Source organism: Centruroides sculpturatus, unplaced genomic scaffold (assembly GCF_000671375.1).
Source record: "Centruroides sculpturatus isolate CEXI.00-Female unplaced genomic scaffold, Cexi_2.0 scaffold1155, whole genome shotgun sequence".
In the NCBI taxonomy this organism is placed as follows: Eukaryota; Metazoa; Arthropoda; class Arachnida; order Scorpiones; family Buthidae; genus Centruroides; species Centruroides sculpturatus.
The window spans coordinates 112,976-133,574 of record NW_019385280.1 but is presented as its reverse complement, the minus strand read 5'-3'; the positions used below and the strand labels follow the sequence as shown (position 1 = coordinate 133,574).

The window sequence follows — 20,599 nt, the reverse complement described above, 5'->3', positions numbered from 1 at the left end:
ATTTATAAATATATATAAATTTTTATATTAAAAAATCACATTTAATAAGAGATTTTGATGCTCGAAAAAGAATTTTTTAATATTTTAAAAAAACCATTAAATTCTTTTTTAAATATTAAAAATCTTGTCAAAATCCTAAACAAGTTTCTGGCATTTTCATGAAGTTTATAACTTCACTAATAAAGAAAAAAAAAAGAGAAAATGTCTACGATCTAATATTAACTTAATCCCTTCCTTCAGCATACTTGGAATGAATTTGTTTGGTTGTAAATTCTGCAAGAAAGTGGACGAAACTTCGAATTTTTGCGATAGGAAGAATTTTGACACATTGCTTTGGGCCATTGTTACAGTTTTTCAGGTATTTGATATTATCATGTAATTTAGCCAAAAGAAAAAAAATCAATATAAAGGAAAAAAATGCACATCCAGCTTTTTCAAAATGATAAATTAATAATTTATTTTCTATTCTAATAGTATTTTTTTTGTAGATATTTATAAATGTATTTATTAACATTCGAAAGTATAAAAGTAGGTTAGATGCTATAAATGGGTTTTTATGTAATGCAATATTAAAAATTACAGAAAAAAATTACATTTCTTAATTATCGCCTTAGCTCTTTTTCGCTCTTTTCTGCCTCGTTATTGCTGTTATACATTCTTTAAATGCAATAATAATTGTTCTTTTGCTTATTTTAACACGTTGCTGGCTGTGCTTAGCTTTCTGCAATGATGGCCTACTATTTTTTACACATTATTTAATAGTTTTTTTAATGCTAGATAAAATTTTAATGGCGTATATGTGTACAGTACAATAAAAGATTCAACTTCAGTTAATTATGATTAAAAAAATTAATTTAATATAATTAACTTTAGCAATGCTTTATAAACGTATTAACACTATAAATAACATAATTAAGTGTTATATATATATATATAAATGTGAATAAATATATATATATTTTTTAAGTTTGCAAAAGATGTGATTGCACCTTCAATCAGTATTTAAATATATATGTATATGAGCATGGTAAATTGTTATTGAATATATTGCTTTTTGCATAGCTTAAATGTATTTATTATTGTGCAAAGTATTAAGTATAGATTATGTTCTTTTTTTTGGTCAAAAATTCACCATTATTTAATTGTATTGTCGTATTAAGAATTTGATATTAGTCACACCATAAGATAGTACATGTCTGCTTCACAGTTGCTTGGGCATGTATCTGTTTGGTGGTAAACTTTGCACTCGGAACGATGGCAGTGGTCAATGCAATTGTGAAGACCTTCGAAGTGATCCTACTCAATGTAGCTGCGACAGAAAACAGTTCGACAATATACTATGGGCCACAGTCACTGTTTTTCAGGTGAGAATTACCTGTAAAATATTAGGGTCAACGAGGCAGAAAAAATACCGGAAAGGAGCAATTTCCTGATTTTTTAAAAAATTAACTTCTACTATTTTTTAGATCTTGCAAATATAATTTGCAATTTCTACTTTTAGTATTTTACTATTAAGTTCAGTAAAAGCATAATATTTGTCATTTAAATTATCGCACTCAATAGTCGTTCGATCATCCATTGCAGAAACTACTCGTGTGTAATCCAGCCATGAGGATATCTGCCGACGAAGCCATGCAACATTCTTACTTCCACGATCTCCCACCAGCTATTAAAAATGGATAATATAAGTATTGTATATTATTATAATTATGTAAATATTAATTGTAAATTTTTGCCATTAGTTTCTGTCTGTTACTCTACAAAAATAAATTATGCATACTTTTGCAATTTACAAGAATTCAATATGGAAGATTTAATTTTCTTGATCTGATTTTAAAACAAATTTGTTTAGTTAGATTTTAAAAAATAAATAACATTTGAGCATAAAGTAAGAAAGCTTGACAGTTATTATTTAGCTTTCAAAACCCTATAAAGCAATAAACAGTAAAGTAAATTTTCATAATAATAAATATTTGTTATGGATAAAAGCATAAAGTAAAATGTAAATTTTTTTATTTTTATTTTTATTTTTTTGATAATTTAATATAGATTTATGCTGTATAAATTATCGACTTTTTGTCAAAAACTATTTGTTTTTTCTAAGTATAATAAAAATCTAAAATTTAAATTAATAAAAAGTTGCATTTGTTTGAAAAAAATTAAAGTGGAAATAATTGATAAGATGTATTTCTTCATAGTTTAATTTTTAAAACATGAATTTATTTTAAATATTTCTTATTAAATTGGTATTAAACAATTTATAATTAAATTGTTTTATTTTAAAACATCAATATTTCTTCCATTTGGTAATGTTTTTCAGATTATTAAAAGATGCTGTATGTGTACAAATTTTCATAATTAATATACAGTGATTTATTATCATGTTTATGACATTTTGATTCCTGCTATAAAAAAAAAGAAAGAAAGAAATGCTAAGTNGAGAGGAAGCTTATTAGTTTGTAGAATATATATTAAAAAATAATTACAAAATTATAAATTCTATAAATAACATTAAATTTTTATTAAATTAACATTATTTATTTATCGATATAAAATAATTCTTATATATTTTATTATTATTCTAATATGATGACACATTGAGACGTATATTCAAATGACAATTTACAGATAAAGAATATTTAAATAAAATTATTGATATTAAAGATAAATGTATTTAATTCTTCAAAATCTAAAATGAATTAAGTCTAAGATCTTTGAACATATCAAAATTTTTATCAAATCCTTGAGATAAGAATTTTGATATCTTTAAAGATTAATGATGCTGAGAAGAGATTTAAGAATAATTTTATCATCACTCTATTTTACTTAATAATATTTAATAAAATACAAGAAAAATAAAGAAATAAAAAAGAAAAATATCTTTTTATAATATAATTATTATTCTAAAATTAGTATTTTATTAAATTTATGTTTACAAAACCTTATAAAAAATTAATATTTGCATGATAACTACTATAAAAAAAACTATAATATCCAATTAATGAATTTTTGCCGCTGACATTATCTAAGCAATTTAATTATATTTTATCTAAATATATCTTTAACTATTTAATTAAACGTTTTAAAATATAGATTTACGTTCAATTCGATTAAAATAATTTGATACAAATGTAAAATTTTAGAAGGATCGTTTCTGGTGATAAACTTCACTCAATATGTAGATTCTAATACATAAATCATGATGCTGACTCATAAAAAGAATCCAAGACTTAAAACATTAAACATGTATTTGATACGAGTGAAATTTTAGCCCACGTCATTTAGTAATCGAATGATCTAAGAAGTTAATGGAAGTTTTAAATCAAGATTTTCATGCAATTAGACTTATATCATGTGTTGTATGTTCGCCTATGTGTTCAAAATTGTCTACTTTCCTGTTAAATGAGTAGATTTTAATAATAAGAATCATCCGAAATATATATTATAATTTATAAACCAGGTGTTCATACACAGATCCGGTTGCACGGACGTGTGACATGTTCATTCGCATAAGGTAGAGCATTAAGAATGGGATTTCTCTACCCCATTCTTAATGCTTTATCCTGGCATTTATATTTTACATTAAGCCCAGCAAATTACGGGCACAGCAAAGATATTATTCAAACTATGTCTTAGAACATTTCTCGTGTAACCAGGGAAGTGGGTTCAGATCTCACACGTGAACTTGTATACTAAGATTTTCGATATATTCTGCTTATTAACATATATTTATTCAAGAAACATGAATTCTGAATATAATATAAATTTAAATTAAATAAACAGATAAATGATTAATAATTATATAATGTCAACAAGTAGGCTATATCTTGTGTGTTTTAATAATATTAGCTTAATATTAACGACATTACTTCCTCATAATTAGCAACAAATATGAAATTATGCAAATATTTAACTATAGGCCAATATTAATTAAAATTTACAGTAATAAATGTAAATCTTAATTTTATTAATTAGAAAATATATTAGTTATTATTTTTTTAATGTTTAAAATAATTTTTAAATAGATTAAACGTTTTTAAAAAAATATCCTTAAATAGTAATAATAATTGAAGGGAAAAAAATTTCAGCTGAATTTGCAAATTTTTCTAATGTGTAAAATTACGAAGTTGCTGACTTTATGGCTTTCTATCAAGGCGTTATGTATGTTCATTCAGATTTTTTTCACTCCTCTTACTTTTTCTCTTATAAATAAATTGAATATCGTACAAATCTGAAAGAAGTAAATGCACTGAATCCATTCAGTAAATCATTTTATGATTTATATTTGCAATTATATAACACTATATTTACTTTATAAAGTACACACGTATTTTTAATTAAAAAAAATCATTAACTTCTCGACGAAAAAAGACATTCTTTGATAATTTAAATACATTTATTTTAAAATCTCTCTACTAGTAATTTGTGTATATTTATTTTATTAATTCAGGGCTGAATTTAGATTCGTTGTATCCCTGAATTATATAATATCTTTCCTCCAACAAATAATGTAACGAGGTTGCAGTGTGGTCCTAAACTGTAACATGTTTGACTTATGTGTAAATTCTGTCCCTTTTTAAATAATTTTTAAAATTATTAATTCTTCTTTGTACGAAAGTTTGTATACATTTGACGTTCTTAAAATTACGGAAGAATATTTATAAATTATTTATATTAATTTTCAGGATGATAAGAAGAAGAGTGATGAAGTATTGGAGAACACGTCTCCTGGAAGACATGGAATGAAAGGAAATAAAAACCGAAAGTACATGATCCAAGAAGTAGATCCCAAAGACAATATTGAGAAAGGTAAAATTTCTATTGAATTGGAACAAACGATAAAAAAAAGTTAGACAAGGATACGATAACAGCATTAGAAAGATTTGTATAGGAGTTTTATGTGGAAAATTTTTTAGTATCTTTCTATCTGTATTGAATAAATTATAACAATTTCTTTCTAGTTGATAATTTCGATTTTAAATTATAAATATCTCATTTCTTATATTGCATTCTGAAGAACATTTGCTATAAAAAGAAAGAGAGAAAGAGGGAGATTTTCACAAAAATTATTTAATATCTTACACGTAGCATATAAAAACTACTGAATTAGTTTTAGTTCACTAATTTATTCACGTTATTAATCATTTAATAAGCTTTTCTCAAGTTTAATTTATAACTTTTAAGTATTATAACAAAAATTTTTACAAACTTTTAATTCTTTAATAGCTTGAAAATTAATCTATTATAAATCGAATTACATAAAATTATCAGTCTTTCTTATCGAACTGTTCGAAAATCTGAATTAAATAATTTTATTCCCAATTACATAAGAGATATAAAATTAATTTAAAGTGATGCATACTTCTATTTATCGAGAATCAAGTATTGGTTTTATAAAATCTAAAATAAAAAGAAAAGTATGGACCATTATTCAAAATAGAGAAGAATTTAAGTTTGAGAATTGCGATAAATTGTAGTAGAATTTTATAAATCGATATACTAATTCATACAGAAGAATTAAATGTAGATTCTACGAAATTTTGATCAATATTATTATAGTTTATCAGATCAACGATGTCACTGTCAAAAGTTGGAATATGCAAATTAATCCTGATAGACTTTATAACAAGCAAGATGATTGGCAAACGAAAAAGAAATGAAGGAAAATATAACTTTTTTTAAGAATTATAAAATAAATTGTTAAGAGGATTTTAAACATTTTCGAATTTCCTAATTCCTAAACAAAATTCTGATATAAAATGATCAGTAAGAAAACATCTAACAGCCAAACCTTAAAAAACTTTTATAATTATAGTCCAAATTAAATACTTTTATTTTTTTAATATTAAAATAAAATTTAATTTTATGATACATATATAGTGTATATATACTTTATAATTGGGGGAAAAAAAGAGAATAAATTGCCAGAAGAAATGAAGAGTCATTTTTAATTTCAATAAAACTATGGAGCTAGAAAGCAGACATTAAACATTTACTGGTGTTTTTTTAATACTCAATCATAAAAAATTTTTAATTAATATTTGGACTTTAGATAAGTTATCTTCTATAAAGAAAAATGTATCATTCATAATCATTAACTGAATTTTTTCTTTTGCAAAGAAATAAATTCATAATTTTTCCTTCTTCAAAATGCATCTACAGCTTTCAACTTGCATTTTAGATATTTTTATCATAAAAATTGACCAAAATTATTTAAAATTAAGGTAAATTTCTGATAATTCGTAATAATTTAAGTTTCTGAATCTCGTAAATGGATTGAAAGGAAATCAAAAGAACGAGTGAAATTTCACACATTTTATATAAAATATCGAATGAAATTGTATTTTTTTGCATTTGTTTGTATAAAATAAACTATTTTTATTATTAAAATCGAAAATAAGCAAATATTTACTTCGATATTAACAATATTAAATCGATGAATCACAAGAGATCAACGTATCAAGTTAATTCATTCTAAATCAAATTATATATGAATTGAATTCTTTAATAGGTGTAATAAGATTCACAATTCTTGTGAAAATTGTGTTAAATATCACTTCGTCGAATCGAATATATTTTTTTAAATATAAATTTTAAAATAGTTCCTGTCCATCATTATTATAATTCATTACCTCCGTAGGATTAAGCGGTAAAAAATATAAATATTAAAAAAATAAGATCAAAATTTGTGGAAAAGAAATTAATTTTCTTACTTAAATAACTTAAATTGTTATTATTTTACTAAATAAATTATTATTTGTCTCATAAAATTTGTATCTCGTCAAACCAAAGTTTAATGTAGCGGCACAACAATATGAAACTTTTATTAAATGTAATATAATATGTTTAGTGATTATAATGATCAATACTTCTAATACATTTATTAAAACTAGAAGAAATTAAGTAAAAAATTAATTAAAATTATGTTTAATTAATAAAAAATACATTTTCTTTATCATTTTTTCTTTGCCATATATATAATTAGGGGGTAATTTACATATTTGTGCGTTCAGTTCAATGCAAATTCTATATTATATTATTCTATATTAAGACATTTTTAATTTAAATCAATGGTATGCTGTAAATTAAAGAATCACTCAATAGTGGATATTCAATAGCTTCAAATATCTCTTGATAGTCATATTAATTATGTAACCATACTTTAAATTTACATATAATAATAATCCTTATGATCCATTTACACTTGCTTAGTATTTATCGTAAATAATAATTAAACATTGTAGGATGTTAAAATAATTAAAATATTATTTTAATCACATAATAAATATTTATTGGAATTTTATTTTTATAAATAGAAACTATAATGCGGCACAATCAACCAGACAGATTAAAACAAGGATGCCAAACAACAGATCATTTTTTTCCTCCAATTATTACCCACACAGCTGCAACGCCACAAGGTTCACCCTGCGCAAATTTAGATCCCGTGTTAAGAGATTTGAATAACAGGCTCTCCCCATCGAGAGCGTTTAATATTAGTGCCTCTTCCATCGATACTATTGATAAATCATCAGTAAGTTTGAATGTAAATTAATATATACAGTATTTTCTTTTATTAAATATATATATTAATTTCAGATCCCTCCATCCCTTCATATCCAACAATGCTCTCCATCTCAATCCACATGTGGTGATTATAGCCAAGAAAGTGATACCTTAACGGTTCCTCAAATTTATGTTTGTACTTCTCCTTCTCTATCAAGGAAAAGCAGCCTCGCTAGTAGTAAATCAAGGAGAGGAAGTGATTCTTCTTACTCCGAAAAAAAAGTATTTTAAACTTTTATTAAGTAGAAAATTGTAGATACAGCACTTTTTTTAATCTCAATAATGCCTATTCTAGAGATCGTCAAGTCCAACTCCTCTACAGCGTCAAAATAGTAAGAATAATAGTTGCAGTTCACCAAAAGTTAGTAGGAGAGGAAGCATTCACAGTTGGAAACTTAAAAAGAAGAAAAAAAGTGCAAAGGATAGCTCTATAGAATCCGATAGCGATTCTTTAAGCGATGAGGAACAGGAAGTGATACTTAACAATATGAACAATCAGCTAAACTGGTAAGAAGTAAAGGATTGTTTTCATTCGTTGGTATATACATAAATCGGTATAAATATGGATTTTTACTTTATTTCAGTGGCTTCATCGTCGACCACAGGCATTGTAACGGCAGACTTCCTACATTAGTAAACACTACAAATAATAAAACTAACAACGTTACAATTGAAAACACGATCTCAACAACTAGAACTCCGAGTCCTCAGTATTCCATTAAGAATCAGTATCCAGAAGGAATGGGGGAAGTTGTCTCTATTCCTCACACTGATTGCTGCTCTAGACGACGATCAGGAAGTGTTCACAATTCAATCAACGACAACGATCAAAATCCCAGCAGTGGTCTATCGTTAGTCGACTCGTCTTTGAAAGAAGATTTCAAACCTAACAACTTATCCAATATGTCACAATATAAAACAGAGAATACAGCAAATGCGGAAAAAATCGACTTTGGAGAAAAGAAGGTTAGTAAAAGTAATGCAGGAAGAGAAAGTTTCATTTCCTTTAACTTGTCATTCTTCTTTATTTTTCTTTACTCTATATACATTTCTTCTTACCAAAAAAAGGTGACAAATTACAAATATCGTTTTTCATAGTAAACTTTTATTGATTCTATTGAATAAAATATAAAATAATTGTTAATATTATAAAATTTATAAACTTCTAAGAAGTCTAAAATTATTTTTTATTTATTTATTTCGTAAAAATTAACGCTCTCATATAAGTACCACCATCACTTCCCTTAAGGATTAGTAATAAGAATAAAGATTTTGTCCTGTTAAGTATATTAAAAATCACTTCTAAAATAAAAAAAAATATTTAATTATTATAAAATTAAAAATATTTTTAACAAAATCGATTCTTTAAACGAAAAGTTGATTACTCGGACCCCTAAACTTTATTGAAATTCTTCCAACTAATCAAAAAGTATAGATTTTAAAGTAGTGTACTAGCATATTTTATAAGTTGTTTTTTTTTTAAATTTCAAAACTTCTTGAAGATAAGATGTCTTTTTTAATATTTTTTATCAGCTTTGTTGGTTTTTTGAATGGACAGAATGGATGAAAGACAGGGAAAGTTTCTCACTGTTTTTATTTTCTCCGTCCAACCGGTAAGTGCACCTTAATTGTCCTTTCTTCTCTCCTCTTATCAATAGCTTTAAACATAGAATACAAAATAGGTTTTATAAAATAATGAATTTGAAGGAAAGATAAGAAAAGTCCTCAATACTTAGTAAATTTCATGTAATAACTACATCATTATATTTACAGTTAAGAACTCATCTTATGCTATTACAATAATATGAAGTGTGTGTAAGCAACATACAATAACCTTATTGAATTTTTACCTGATTAACAATGTATAAAAAAAATAATAATAATTTTTAAAAATAATTTTATTATATACAGAAACGTTATTTTTTTATTAATTTAAAATTTAAAAATTTATATAACTTCTTGATATTTTTAATTAAGTTGTTAAACGCAAATTAAATATTTTAAATTATTAAAAACTTACATTATTTTACTTTATTATTATTTTTTATAACATAATGAACTTTATATAAACTGTAATTTTAAATTAAATTATGATTAAATTAAAGTAGCAAATAAGATGAATTAATTCAGAATATTTTGAGATTAAAATCCCGTTTTATCATAAATAATAATAATATTGCGTATATAAAATTTCAATCAATTTATCCATCTAAAAATAGTGTTGGAGTCAGAAAAGTGGTGACCATAGATATACATTAGAACAGAAAAAAGAATGGAAGGGGAAAAAAACTTGGGATTACGTTAAAAGGTAGAAAAGTAAGGATTAGAAAAGAGAAAAGAACACGATGTTTGAGGGGGGTAAAGATGGAAGAAAGCAAATGGAAATGGGATGGACATGTTGCAAGAATGATGGACAACAGGTGAAGCAGGAAATGGACCCCAAGAGAACTGTCTGAAAACAAAGAACAAAATAGAAAATAACACATGAAAGTGCTGTAGAAGAATATAAAACTTGAACAGAAACATACGCATAATTTGATCCTAAATATAATAAATAATAATAAAATTGAAATTTTCTAAAGTCCATTAAAAACACCAATAATCTTCTTAATTGTTAAGTAGAAAATAAAATTTAAAATTAATTAATTTAATTAAATTTATTGATAGTTAAGTAGGAAAAAAAACATTTAAAGTGTGATAAAATTTCAGATAAATTAATTAAATAAATAAAATAGAAATATTTTGTATCTAAAGTTTTGTTGAATATGGCGTAAAAAAATAAAAATTCGTTTAAAAATTCAAATATTTATCAAGTTTATTAGTGTTAATTATATTTAAAAGTATTATAAATTATAAGACAGATTAGTAAAAAATATATAAATATAAAATTGATATACAGTAGAACCTCGATTATCCGGACTAATTGGGGATGAAGGTGGTCCGGATAAGAAAAAATCCGGATAATCGAAACAAACACTTTAATTTGTCTTTTAATGATAATACAACACGTTTTCTTTTCGATGACATATCGGCAATATTAAAAGTAAATACTGTATTTAAATCGTGATCAAATTTTCAAGAAACAAACATTCATATTGAATTTGGACTACTACTGACCAACGCTAACAGACTACCTACTGTTTAAAAGGCCCTCTAGTGGCGCAAGAAGACGGATTTTATAAAATAAAAAGCAGTTGAAACTGCAGTTTTATGAATAAAAATTTGATAAACTATTTATCGTTTTATGACGAGTAAAATTTTTTCGTCGCGTTCGCGGCTTTTAAGTAATGCATAAACCTTCGAGGCGCGAGGCCCTTCGGACCGCCAGGCATAGGCGGTGGCCCACGTCGTCCATGCCTTACGCCGCCCTTGGTCATAGAAATGATGTAATTTGAATATAAATTATTTATAAATACGTATGTCAAGTTATATTTTTATTACTACGTAAAATATATTTAAGAGTTTACGACCACTGTGATGGGTGAGACGTTGTTGAAACAAAAAAAGTTATGCATTCCATCACGTACATAAACAGTGTCGTAATTCGCCAAGTGCAAATCAGCAAATTCGTAAAATTTTTGTTTATTTTGAACAATCCGGATAATCGAAAATCCGGATAATGGAGGTCCGGATAATGGAGGTTCTACTGTACTTTGTGTATAAATTTCGTTAAAAATTAAAAATTATTGCTAATTTATGTTAATATTCTTTCCACGTTATAATAATAATATGAAATAATTTTAAAATAAAATTTTATAACAGATGGCGCCACATACAATTTTAACTTTGTTTCCGGGAAAGTTACGCAACTTGTTGTCGGACAGAAACAGACTTTATAACTTTAATAATATTTTTAATAGTGCAGTAATATTAATTTTAGAGCATCCAATAGGCAATTATTAAACTATTATTTGCTTCGAATCTTCTGGCTAATTTATAATTAACATTTAACAATAAAATATTTATTTCTCGATTAAAATATGAATCTTTATTAAATATAATATTGATATTTGTAATTGAGAGTATGTATAACGTTTTAAATTATCTTCTATTGACATACTTAAATGTGATTTATAACCGTAAAGTAGGCAATTTTAATTAATTTTGTTCGAATTTTCAATATAAAGAATTAAATTAAATACCTTTAAAAACTATAACAACTTTTTACTCGATTATAATTATATTTTATTACCCCAAATTTATGTTATTTTAAATATACCTTTTAATGTATTTAATTTTTAAGTTTATTTATTTTTTTACATATGTATTTATATTAATTATAATTATAATAAAACTTAAATTAGATCTTATAATTTACGGATTCAAGATTTAACTTTTAAGTAGATTTATTTAATAATTTGTCAGCCTGTCTGTCCTATTTAAATATATATATTTAAATAGGACAGACAAGCTGACAAATTATAAAAAACATTAAATATTGATTTTCTTATATTTTATTTACAATTTTTATTTTTGAAATTTCAGTTTTTATTTTATCTCTCGATAAATGTTAATAAAAGTAAGATATATTAGTAGAAAGTAAAAGTATTTTTTTCTCTTTTATAAATGAAAGTATAATTAATATATTTGAAGAATTATTAAGGAAGATTTTATTGATACCGATGTTTTATGACAAGTTTAGTACCATTAATCTTTAATAAACGTGCTTCTGGTACACTTTTAGTAAAAAGATCAAAAGAAACTTCAAGTCAGATAATCCTTCAACGTAAGTTGGATGAATTGAATGCACGCTATTTCTGCAGAAAAGAATAGAAAATAATGAGAAAAACTCTCTTCTCGAGAGGGATACGATCTGAATCCTCGTCTATATCGATATATTCAATGGTACATTCACCCGAATCGAACGAAGAATTCTACTCCATTCTAAAAATGTTGTAGGTCCTAATAAAGTGTGAAACGTTTACAGAACCATGAAAAAAATAATAATATTTAAATTTAAACATAATTACAAGAGGAAGGATTGATTATATTACCGGTTCGTTAGTCCGTCTGTACAGTACGTCTGTCCTCTCTTCAATCGTTTTGAAAATCGTTTGAAATATGGTGATTGAAATTTTTAAGATAATTTAAAGGGTGAAACAGTTCAAATTTACTCGCAAATTAAATAGCAAATCATTAAATCTTGAAGAATTTTGTTACTTTTAACGCTTAAAAATCAACGGTTCTCAACCTTTTTCACACTGAGCCTTCTTGCGTACCAACGGTGTGTACCACCGATTGGAAATTGTTGCTTTAAATTATTCTATCTTAAATCATTTTCAAAACAACTCAACAGTGAAAAAACAAAAAACTTCTCAAACTGATAATATAATTTAATTTGACCGTCTGTGTGTCTGTTCTCTATTTGATAAAGAGTTTTGTAAATCGTTTGAGATGATGATTTAATGTTTTTGAATAATTTAAGAGGTAAAACTTAATTGCCTCTTAAATTTAATCAAAAAATTTTTAAATTTTTTGATTAAATTTAATCAAAAAATCGAGAAGTTTCATATAAAATTTTGAAAAATTACAATAATTCGAATAATAATTATTTTAGGTACTAATTTTAATTTTATTAAGAATTACTACTTTATGATATTTTTGAAGCAATTATTATATTCGTTAATACTAATTAAACAAGGATATAATGATTAATAATGGGATAATTAATAAGGAATATTAAGAATTTTTTAAGCATCATTTGACACATTATATTTGTAATTGTATAAAAGGAAAAAAGTTTGTTTTTTAATTTAGTTCATTAATCATTTATTCTATAAAAATTAAAAAAAATATATGAAAATTACTCAATAAATCTGATGAAAAGAAAACAATTATCAACCAGTAGATCGCGAGCTCCATTAATCGAAATTTTCCATTACTTTAATAGGAAATTCCCAATTAAGAAAAAGAAACTTGGAAAAATATGATTAGAAAATGTTTAAGTGTATTTTTTTTTCTTTAATGTGTTAAATAAAAATAAATATTTTTAAAATTTAAATATTAAAACTGAAAAATACTTCAGTTTTTATTTATTTAATATTTAAATTTTTGTGTGTAGCTTTCTCGAAAATTAAAAATTTTTAATAATAAATGACGTGCAAAGCATTAACCATTATTAACTTTTAAAGCTAAAAAAAATATAAAACTAAATAAATAATTAATATTTTTCGCATTTTTCAACTTAAATTATATCAGGCTTACGCACACGCATACAACGTGGCCCAAAAGTCGGTTAACAATTCTAAAAACTAAATTGCCGTTTTACTCGAACAATTTGTTAGGAAAATACTAGCAAAAACGTCGGTTGACTTAATTTTTGGCCACCCTAAATCTATATATTGCACCGAAATTCAAGTCTATATACGCATAAACGGCTTAAAAATCAGTTAACCGTAGTAAAGGTTACTTTATTACGAATTATACTGAATTACTCTCTTATTCGAGTATATTATTACTTTAAAAAAATTTCCGAATTGTTTACAAAGCTGTTAATTGACTTTTTTGAGCCGTCTTGTATGTATATAATTAGATTTTTATTCTCAGTTTTTACGTGAGAAGTAATAATTTATTCAATTTGTATACACTGTAAAACCTATTAAATATTTTAAAAAAGTAATGGAAAATATGTAGATTTTCCACTACTTTTTAAGCTTATTTCTTTAATTCTTTGACGAAAAAAAAGGATGTATAAATGTATATTTAATATAAATATATATTTTTTTATTTTATGTAAACTAAAAAAAATTTAATTTATTTTAAATTTTGCTAAAATTGGTTTAAGAGTAGAAATAAATATATTCATTTTGTTGTTTGTGTTTGTTGTAGAGTGAGAAAATGGTGCACGTACTTGGCTCATGAAAAATGGTTTGACTATTCAATTCTTGTGTTTATCGGATTGAATTGCATTACTTTAGCTATGGAGAGACCAAACATACCACCAAATAGTACAGAACGTATGATTTTGACGGCAACTAATTACATTTTCACTGTTGTCTTCGCATTCGAAATGTTAATTAAAGTAAGTTGTCATCTTTTTTTCATATGCACGAGTTTGATAATTATAATTGTGATCAATGAGGAAGTATGGTTATTGGGCTGAAGTTTGAAAAAAAAAAACTTGTAGACCTATAAATTCCCACTGCTGTCTGTCTGTCTATCTTTCTTTAATCTCGAGAACGGTGTTAGATAGATGATCGGCATGACTCGATTGTTATCGGAAGAAGCATGACATACCGGTACAAGGGCAAAACACTACTAAAATCGATATCAGATATGGAAAGCTTATGGGCAGGAGGCCCCGATTAACTATATATGAACTTCCGATGCAAATTGACAGTCACGTTATTTCAATTCAAAAAATTTCCCTGAAAGATGTTAGATGCATGACCTGCACGACTCTAATGTTAAAGGAAAAGTATGATGTACAGGGGCAAGTCAGTACTAATTTGAGGTGGAGAGCATATATTTTAAATGAAATAAATCAAAAATATAATAAAAATTGCAATATATGCTCGTTAACAATAAAAAATTACAGTGTAGAGGTTTTAAAAAATTAAATTAATTTATTTAAAAATATATATATTAAAAGTTATAAAGTAGAAATTTTATTAGAGAAAATAAAATATGGATTAATTCTAATGTTTAATAATTAAAATGTATTAAAATAAAAACAAATTCTTCCTTATTGATTAATATAATTATAATAATTGTTATAAAAATATAAATTAAGCAGTTTATATAGACTTTTCTTTAGTTTAAAATGTTGATATATTTATTACAATAGAAACTAAAAATGATATTTTCAGGTTATAGCTAAAGGTTTGTGGTATGGAAGCCATGCTTACTTTAAAACTGGTTGGAATATCATGGATGGTAGTTTAGTAATGATTTCCTTGGTAGATGTTCTTTTATCTTTTGTTGCTGATGGCAGTCCACGTATTTTTGGAATCCTAAGAGTTTTTCGTTTACTACGTTCCCTCAGGCCTTTAAGGTAAGAAGAATTTTCTTTACTTATTTAAATTTTTCAGTTATATATTATATATTTTAAGCTATTTTTTCTATAAAATAGCTAGTTATTGGTCAATTTTCTTTCTTTTTCATTCTATTTTTAGGGTTATTAATAGAGCTCCGGGATTAAAATTAGTCGTTCAAACACTTTTATCATCTTTACGCCCTATAGGAAATATTGTACTTATTTGTTGTACATTTTTTATTATTTTCGGAATTTTGGGAGTACAGGTAAGTAATTTAATACATGTTTTTTTATTTTTATACTTTAATTTTTAAATTTATAATAAAATAAATTACTAAAAAGGTAAAAAAGGAAGACATAATTACCATTATGCAAATTTTTAAGTTGTATGCATTAATCTCTTACGTTGAAACTTTTATTATTTAAAGTTATAAACAGTTCAAAATATAAATTTATTACGTTGATTTATTAAAATTCCATTATACATGTGTTTATATATATATTTTTTTAAAGCTTTTCAAAGGAAGCTTTTATTATTGCGAAGGACCAGATGTGAAAGATGTTAAAAATAAAACACAATGTTTGGAAGACAAACGAAACGAATGGATTAACCAAAAATATAATTTTGATAATTTAGGCCAAGTAAAAAATTTTTTTCCAAATTTTATTCATTTTAATAATTTTATTAATTAAAAACTTATAAAATTTTAGGCATTGATGTCGTTATTTGTTTTGTCATCTAAAGACGGTTGGGTAAATATCATGTATACTGGTCTAGATGCTGTTGGAATTGATCAGCAGGTATTTATTTATCTTTTTATAAGTTTATTACGAATAAAAATATATTATAATTATAAATTTTTAATATATTTTTTAGAATAAGTAAAGGTAAATACATCGTTTTATAGTAGAGTTACCTCAATAATTAATTTTCTTCTCTTGCAGCCTATTGAAAATTACAGCGAATGGAGACTGTTATACTTTATTTCCTTTCTTCTACTGGTAGCTTTTTTTGTTCTCAACATGTTTGTAGGGGTAGTTGTAGAGAATTTTCATCGCTGTCGAGAGGAACAGGAAAAAGAAGAGAAAGCAAGAAGAGCTGCAAAACGTGCACGCAAACTGGAAAAGAAGAAACGAAGTATGGAATCTAAGGGTCGGTAGTTAAGTGGTACTGAGTCTGGCTTGCAACGGCAAGACTGTGTGAATGACGTCCCAACAATTACAGACAGAGGCTCAAGTTAACACTAATAATTACATTAAAAAAAACAAACAGTTTTTGATGCTGTTTTTCTCTTCCTTTTCTCTTAAATATTTTAAATGCGAAAGAATTGATTAGAAAATGATATCTTGTTGATTAACAGCAGCTGCATTTACTCATTCATTAATTAGGCTTTATTGAAATTATACTGCATAATTACATTATGAATCCTAAAATTTATATTAGGAATCGCTGTTGTTTCTCTTCCTTTTCCGTTCGATCCTATAAATGCCGAAGAGTTGGTGGTTAGAAGTAAGTTCTTATTGAAAAGTGTTGATGCCTTTATGATTCCTCCTGTTTGTTCTCTTCTTTAAATTAACATGTTATGTATCAAGAAAATTATATTTTCGAAATTAATTGTTGACGAATATATGAAATCTATGATTGACAAACAATATTTATTTATTAGGATCATGTTAGCAACTACATTACAAGAGCTGAGTGATAAATAAGGTCATCATTTTGTAAAATCAGTATGGAAAGAGATATAATAATGTGACCAGTTTGAAAAAGTAGTAAAAATTATTTATTTTTAACACACATCTTTACTTTTCAACATAATTACTTTGCATTTACTACTGAAAAAACTTTCTGATGTTTTCTCGATCCATTCTCACACGGCATCTTGAACTTCAATATACAATGAAAATTGTTGACCTTTCACATCTCCTTTTATTTTGGAAACAACCGGAAGTCTGATACTGCCAAATCTTGGCTGTAAGAAAGTGCAGAATAACCTGTATCGCAGTAAGGAAACACTGAAGACGCATAAGAAACTAAGGTTACAGGTTATTCGCCACTCTCTTTACAGCTCAGATTTGGCAGTATCAGACTTCCGGTTGTTTCCAAAATGAAAGGAGATGTGAAAGGTCAACAATTTTCATCCTACGTTGAAATTCAAGCTGTGCCACTCTAAATGGCGATTATGTTGAAAAATGAACACCGATCACATTATTCTATCTGTTCCCAAACTAATTTTATAAAAATGGCAAACACTCTTTACCAATCGGCTTCACAGATTAGAAACCTTTACATTAAGAATCCATTCTAATGCTTTTATTTTTACTTTTACCCTTGTTTTTATATCTTGTTATAAATTAATTATTGATGAACATTGGTGACTGAAATTCATCCATTCATCGGGCCACTATGTTTAGATTGCAGTCCTATATACTTCCACTGTCTTTTGTCCATCTGTCTGTTCTTCCTTAATCTTGAGTTAAATAGATGACCGGCACGACTCGATTGTTATCAAAAGAAGTATGATGTATAGGAGTAAAATACTATTAAAATCGAGACCAGATATGGAAAGTTTATGGACCCGATTTACTATATACAAATGGTTATGTTTACGTTAGCATCTATAATTTCATTATAAATATTTTTCGTGCATTTTTCTTTTTAAGACGTTAAGTGCTGAAAGAGAGAGTGATATTTCGTTAAAAATTAATTGCATAGTTGAAAATGGGGTAATATACTTTAAGTGATCTTCATCAAGGTAAAAATAAGGTTAAGATTTCTGTGACGGTAAACTTTACAATTAACAAAATTACTGTTATTAATTGATAATCTGCATGAAACTATTTACATAGTGTTGCAATTAAAGTTGAATAAGTTCAAGCGTACATTTTAAATGTTTATGCTTAGATTTGCTTAACTACTTCAGTTTACGTAGAGATTTCTCTGTAATTTCTCGATTTATAATTAAAGTTAAAATTTCGCTTTAATGTGAAAAGTTAAGAATTCAAAATAAATTATTTCCAATTGAAATAATCATTATTTTATTATGAATATTTATGTTAAATTTACAAGTAAAACAATTAATAATAATAATTTTAATCTATTTAAAGAAATAAAGTTATAAAGTTTAAAATTATCAAAATTTCATTTTAAAAAATATAATAAAAATTAAATTGTTAAATAAAAAAATGAGTAATAAGTGATATATTTTAAAAACATATAAGAGCAATTAAATTAAATATTTAAATTAATTAATTTTTTCTAACTTTAATGTTTAAAATTATAATATAGATTAAAATATAATTTAGTAAATTTAAGTGTAGATAATAGTTATCATATGAGTTTTTATTCAGCTGCTTCTATCCTCCAAAGATTGAAATGTTACATATATTATATAGGTCTATGCATTATGTATATTATATTTATATTCATTACATATAACATATATATGTGTGTTACATCTAATCCAGGAATGTTGCTCATTTCATGAAAGATGCAATTGATGTGCCGATTTCAGGAATTTGTCAAATGATATTGGTGCAGAGATGTAGTAAATTTATGAACATAAGTAATTTGAAAAACTTTTTATATTGTTTACTATTATTGGGCTACAGTTTTAAAAATTCGTAGACCTATAAATTATCACCGTCGTCCGTCTGTCCGTCTATCCTTTCTCAATCTCGAGAACGGTGTTAGATAGGTTAAATTCGAGACCAGATGTGAAAACATTAAGGATAGGAGGTCCGGATTAACGACTATATGCAAACTTCTATGCCGAAAGTCACGTGATTTCAATTCAAAAATGTTCTCCACAACAGAGCTACACAGATGACCGACATGATTCTGTTGTTATTAGGGAAAGTATGATGTACCGGACAGGACACTATTAATTTGAGATTGAAAGCATATCTTTTTAATTAAATAAATGAAAAAATATAATTAAAAATTGAAGCCGGCATTGTGAAGATGTCTCAATAATTTTTGCTTGTTTTGGAGATTTTTCTGTGAGTATATATTTAATTATATATTCTTAAACTCTAATATAGCATTTAACGTAAATCTTTACTCGATGTTTTCTAAGCCGTAACTCGATAATAAAAAACAAAAGTCTGTATTTTATTGTAAAATATAAAATGGGAATTTTATGAATTAGGATAATTCTGAATTACGCAAATTTTTATTTCACGGAATGAGCAAACATTCCAGGATTCGGCGGTTGTGCATACGTTTATAATTGTTCATATAGTCATGTTTTTCAATCATGATATTCACAGGTATCAGTGGCGTAACTAAGATTTTGCTCTGGGGGTGAACTTCGATGATGAACTAAAAACCACAATCAGAATGAAGAAAAAATTATGACCAACTTTTTTACATTTTTGGACTCAGAGGATCCTGAAATGTTAATAAATTCAAAATAAGTTGGGGATTTTTCCCTATGTTTGAATGCTGTTGTATGTATAGGATGCACAATTTTGTTCACTAAATTTGAAGCTTAATAGCTCCTGGGCTTTTTGTCGAAAATTTCTGAAATTTTTCTAGGAAGTTTGTATACAACAGTAATTGATGCAATTAAATTTTTATGATTAAACGTCAAGGGGTTTGGGAGATAGAGGGGACTATATGTCATCCCCCCATAATTACGTCACAGATACGTGTGGATATATTCATAATTTTGCATGCGTTTACGTTTTGAATATATTCTGTTTATAATTAGAAAGTCTCTATGTCTGTTCGTCTGTCTAACTGTACAATTCGTTCCTTTCTGAAAACTTTGATTTTGAATCCTTTCTTTGATTTTTTAAAACACATTTATAAATACAGTATATATTCCATTACTTTTAATTATTAATAATATAAAAATTATTATTAATTCTCAAACAATTTAATATATTTTTACTTAAATGATAGAAATATCATTTATCTAAAATTATTAATGAAGTTTTTTTTTGCCTTAATTAGTATCATTATTTAGAAGTTGTTAAATCATTTTCTAATGGTTCAAATATAGTTTTTAATTTAATTTGTCTGTTCGTTTGTCCGTAGGAATTTTGGAAAAT

The 20,599-nt window shown here is 25.6% G+C and overlaps 1 protein-coding gene across 1 annotated transcript in view; it reads left to right on the top strand.

Annotated features, from left to right (window-relative positions):
- LOC111637117 (voltage-dependent T-type calcium channel subunit alpha-1H-like) overlaps positions 1-20,599 on the top strand; it is a 133,243-nt gene that overhangs the window by 64,138 nt on the left and 48,506 nt on the right. The window contains exons 7-20 of the mRNA XM_023382535.1: positions 1,186-1,421; positions 4,686-4,809; positions 7,317-7,534; positions 7,600-7,788; positions 7,862-8,073; positions 8,151-8,532; positions 9,100-9,179; positions 14,395-14,587; positions 15,375-15,559; positions 15,681-15,807; positions 16,055-16,183; positions 16,253-16,342; positions 16,487-16,694; positions 16,986-17,051. Of these exons, the coding sequence (XP_023238303.1) occupies positions 1,186-1,421; positions 4,686-4,809; positions 7,317-7,534; positions 7,600-7,788; positions 7,862-8,073; positions 8,151-8,532; positions 9,100-9,179; positions 14,395-14,587; positions 15,375-15,559; positions 15,681-15,807; positions 16,055-16,183; positions 16,253-16,342; positions 16,487-16,694; positions 16,986-17,051 (2,439 nt within the window). The remainder of the gene's footprint in view (positions 1-1,185; positions 1,422-4,685; positions 4,810-7,316; positions 7,535-7,599; positions 7,789-7,861; positions 8,074-8,150; positions 8,533-9,099; positions 9,180-14,394; positions 14,588-15,374; positions 15,560-15,680; positions 15,808-16,054; positions 16,184-16,252; positions 16,343-16,486; positions 16,695-16,985; positions 17,052-20,599) is intronic.